We start from the raw sequence: 4,543 nt of genomic DNA on the forward strand, positions 1-4,543 counted from the left end.
CAGAGTCATGCCGGCTCCAGACTGTAAATTTACCAAGAGCGGTAATTAAAGCGTGATTGGAGCAGGGATGGAGGGAGCTGCCGGCTCCTGCCACAGCAGGGGGGTGATGGCAGGGGGTGGCTGGGGGGGCAGTGTCTGTCCTCCCACCCTGGGGACACAGGGACATCTCTCTTGGACCTGCCATGGTCCTACCACCCCTCAGCCCATGCTTTCCCCCATCCCGCCCGGCTCTGACCCCCCCCTCAAGGCTCTGACACCCCCCCCCCAAAAAAAACCTCCTGCTCAGGCTCAGTTACAGCCCTTTGAAGCCTCTTTCTGCCCCAGCCCTAATTGCATTCCTTTCTGCTGACTCGGTGTAACCCAACCCGGCCCCGCTTTCGGGGAGGGGGGCGGTGGGAGACCCTCCTGCTGCCGGGCCCTCCGAGGCACCGGGGTTTGGGGGGGGGAAGCCAAACCCCCCCACATCATCTAGAGCGTGGGGAATCGGATGGCGGCGAGGTGGGGAGGGCTGGTGGGTTCCCCGTGCTCTGTGGTGGGGGGGTCTCTGGAGGAGAGAGAGCCCCCACAGAGCCCCTCATCTCCCCCCACCCCTGCTCTGGTGAGGAGGCAGCTGTATGGCTCTTGGGGAGGGGGGGAGGAATGGAGCAGCCGGCTGCCGCGCTGCTTTCCTGGCAGGGGGGGCAAAATCAAAACCAAATGTTCCCAACCAGCCGCTGGCTCAGCCCCCGGCAGCCCTGGGAGGCAGCAGGAGTGGGGCGACCACAGGAGCCTGGGGCTTGGCCACCAGGGATGGGGTTGGTGGCCGTGCAGCCCCCCTCTGCCCCCACCCTGTGCTGCCCCAAATACCCTGGGGGGCAAAGCGCCAGGGTGGGGGGTGGGTGCGTGTCCATCCAGAGCCAGAGGATGCCTGGAGGAGAGGGGGATGCTGTGAACAGGAGAGTTTGGGTGTGGGAGATAAGATTACAGCCAACAAAGCAAAGCCTTCAAAGCCTCATCCCTTCGGGAGGGAGGGGTGAGAGACCGATAGGCAAAGCTGAGGCTGCTCCCCGGGGAGCACAGGAGGTAGATGTCTGGGTGGAGATGCAGATGGGGCCATGGGAAGCCACCAGGTAGCTGAGTCTGCCTCAACTCGGGGAAGGCATCTCCATTTCTGAGGCCGACAGCTGGTCTGTGAAGGTAGATCATAGAATGGGTTGGGTTGGAAGGGACCTTGAAGATCACCCAGTCCCAACCCCCTGCCCTGGGCAGGGACACCTCCCACCAGCCCAGGTTGCTCCAAGCCCCATCCAGCCTGGCCTTGAACCCCTCCAGGGATGGGGCAGCCACAGCTTCTCTGGGCAACCTGTTCCAGATGGTCCCTCCCCAGGTGGGTGGCAGCTGGTGGGACCTGCTGGTGGCTTCTCAGTGCAGAAAGGCCACCAAGGCTGCAGTCCTTGAAACCCTCCCAGCAACCGTGCTCCAAATCCCAGCAGCCAGGAGGCAACCTCCCGTGGAGATGCATGGGGTGAGCACCTTGCCAGCCCCACGAGCAGGCTCTTGTCTCCAGGAAGAGGCAGATTTGGGCAGAAAGGTTGCACACACACGCTTTGTGTCCTTTCCAGGACTGGCTGCACGGTTGGATTTGATCCCGTAGCACCCCCGCAGCAGGGGAGGGACACGGGTGCTTTCTGCTCCAAAAAACTCATCATCCAGCTCTGTTAGACCCCAGTCTGGGCTGATCTGACTGGTTACAGACCCCCTGCCCCACTGGTGGTACTGGGGCCCATCGTGGCTGTACGCAGGGGGGGGAGCGGGGCCGAGCATCCATCGCATCCCGGATCCTTCCCCGAAACCCGCTTGGCTTTGGCTCCAGGCTACAGCTTGTGCCTCGCATCCATCCCAGAAAGTATTTTTAGGCAGAAATCCACCAAGCTGAAGAGCTCTGGAGAGGGTTTGGCCCCACTAGCCCTGACTAAGCAGGTTTGCTTGGGCTCCGTGCCTGTGGGTGGATGTGCACGTGGCCTGGGGCGGGGGTGGGGGGGGTGATGGTGGCCCCAAGGACTGTGGCTGGTGGCCCCCAGGCTGTCTGCATCCCCCTCCAAGGCTGGTGCCCAGGATGGGAATGGCCATCGGCTGCCAGGTCATGGCCACAGCGATGTCCCTTTGGTGCAGGGATGGGTCACCCCAGTTGGCAGAGCCAGGGGTTGGGCTGGTGCCAATGTTTTTTTGGGAGGCAGGGAAGGGCTTGGCTGCCCCAGGGATTTCCTGAGCCTCCTCTCCCTGCGAGCCTCGCCGCCCCAATGGCCCGTGACAATTTATGGATGAAAAACGGTGCCACGGTCCTTAAACACGCCGGGAGCTGGGGATTCATAGGTGGTGTGGCAGCCTCGGCTAACGGATTGAATCACCTGGCTGTCACCTCCGGGGAAAAAAACTACAGCCCTTTTCCTTATGAAATATCTAAGTTGGTTTTTTTGCTTGATGGTGATGGAGATGGAGAGCCCTGAGCTCTGGCTCCTGGCTGCCTCGGCTCGGTCCAGCCCTTGTTTATGGCCATAACACTTGAGTATCCAAATGAAAACCTGGCTTTGAACCCAAAACGCCAGAGAGGGAGAGATTTGGGAGTCACCAAAGCCCACCCAGGGAAGTGGGAGCCCCTCTCCGTTGGGTTACCTGGGCTGCCTCCACACCCAGAACCAGAACCCAAAATGCCAGAGAGGGAGAGATTCGGGAGTCACCAAAGCTCACCCAGGGAAGTGGGAGCCCCTCTCCGTTGGGTTACCTGGGCTGCCTCCACACCCAGAACCACTGGAGGTGGGTTGAGGTCCTCCCTGGCGTCCCCCACCCCCATCTACCTCTGCCTTGCAGGGATGGACCTCTCAGCCAACCAAGACGAGGAGGGTGACCAGGAGACCTACCAGCTGGAGATCAACAAGGACACCAAGAAATGCGGGGTCCCCCCCAGCGCCCCCCACCTCCATCTACCTCTGCCTTGCAGGGATGGACCTCTCAGCCAACCAAGACGAGGAGGGTGACCAGGAGACCTACCAGCTGGAGATCAACAAGGACACCAAGAAATGCGCCTTCAGGACGTACACTGGGAAGTACTGGACCCTCACCTCCAATGGGGGCATCCAGTCCACCGCCTCCACAAAGTTAGTGTCGTGTCCCTCCCCTCCACCCCTGGTGGCTTGGGGCCGTGCCTGGGCTTTGAGGGTCCCTCTGCGTCTCCCAGGAGAATCCAGAGGGGATTTTCCAGCTGAGGCGCTCGCCCTGAACCGCTTCCTGGTGAATTTCCCGGAGCGGGGGCTGTGTCAGGACTTGCTGCCTGTGGAGCTCGGGAAGTCCCCGGGGCTGTGTAACCCCTCCCGGCCAGCTGGGGCTGGGGAGATGCTTTTCCCTCCAGTTCAGCCCGACGTTTGCTGAGGAGCCGGCCAAAAACCCCAAAAGTGCCTTTGGCCTCCTGCCCGTGGGGCGAGGACTTCCCATCGGGACGGCCACCGCGACGTGGCTCATCCCACAAAAATGGATCAAATCAGGGTTTCCTGCTCCAGCCTAACCCTTTCCGAGCCGGGGCGGGGGAGGTGGTGGAACTGGGGGGGATCCCCATCCATCTCATCCTGCTGACCCTCCTCCTCTGTTCCCCCGCAGGAACGCGAGCTGCTATTTCGACATCGAGTGGTGCGACAAGCGCATCACCCTGAAAGCTGCCAACGGCAAGTACGTGACGGCCAAGAAGAACGGGCAGCTGGCGGCCTCCATGGAGACAGCGGGTAAGGAACCCCCCCTCCTAGGGACCCCCACCCCGCACTGGAGTGGTCCTCATCCAGGCTCCTTCTCCAAGTGATGCTCAGGGAGGCGGGCAATAAGTTTTCTTAATGACCTGTGAGATAGGGGGGGTGAACAACAGGTGGGGGGCACAGCTCACCCTCCTCACTGCTGCCTGCCAACCGCGGGGGGCTCTGTGTGTGTCCCCCCCCCCGGGGCTGCTCTCACGGCCCCCTCTCCCCAGGTGAGACGGAGCATTTTGTGATGAAGCTGATCAACAGACCCATCATCGTCCTCCGTGGTGAGCACGGCTTCATCGGGTGCCGGAAGGTGACCGGCACCCTGGACTCCAACCGCTCCTCCTACGACGTCTTCCAGCTGGAGTTCAACGACGGAGCCTACAACATCAAGGGTGAGTCCCCGGGGGTGGGTAAGGGCTTGGGGGGGGTGATGGCCGTGGGGGTCCCCGCGGTGGCTCACCGGGCCGCCTTGTCCCCTCCTCCATCTACCTGCAGATGCCACCGGGAAGTACTGGATGGTGGGGAACGAGTCGTCCGTCACCAGCAGCAGCGACACCCCCGTGGACTTCTTTTTTGAGTTCTGCGACTATAACAAAGTGGCGATCAAAATCAATGGCAAATACCTGAAGGGTGACCACGCCGGGGTCCTCAAGGCCTCTGCCGACACCATCGACGCCTCCACTCTCTGGGAATATTAATGCACTTTAGCGTACCTCCTGTTCCTCCCGTTCCTCCCGTTGCCAACTTTTTCTTTCCCTTCCTCCGTCCTTTATTTT

General features: G+C 61.5%; 1 protein-coding gene across 1 annotated transcript in view; it reads left to right on the forward strand.

The window, feature by feature from the left end:
* Positions 1-4,537, forward strand: part of FSCN1 (fascin actin-bundling protein 1) — a 9,903-nt gene extending 5,366 nt beyond the window's left edge. The window contains exons 2-5 of the mRNA XM_014936136.1: positions 2,978-3,134; positions 3,631-3,752; positions 3,992-4,159; positions 4,263-4,537. Of these exons, the coding sequence (XP_014791622.1) occupies positions 2,978-3,134; positions 3,631-3,752; positions 3,992-4,159; positions 4,263-4,465 (650 nt within the window). The 3' untranslated portion in view covers positions 4,466-4,537. The remainder of the gene's footprint in view (positions 1-2,977; positions 3,135-3,630; positions 3,753-3,991; positions 4,160-4,262) is intronic.
* Positions 4,538-4,543: the final 6 nt, after the last annotated feature.

This window comes from Calidris pugnax, unplaced genomic scaffold, assembly GCF_001431845.1.
Source record: "Calidris pugnax isolate Ruff unplaced genomic scaffold, ASM143184v1 scaffold17, whole genome shotgun sequence".
In the NCBI taxonomy this organism is placed as follows: Eukaryota; Metazoa; Chordata; class Aves; order Charadriiformes; family Scolopacidae; genus Calidris; species Calidris pugnax.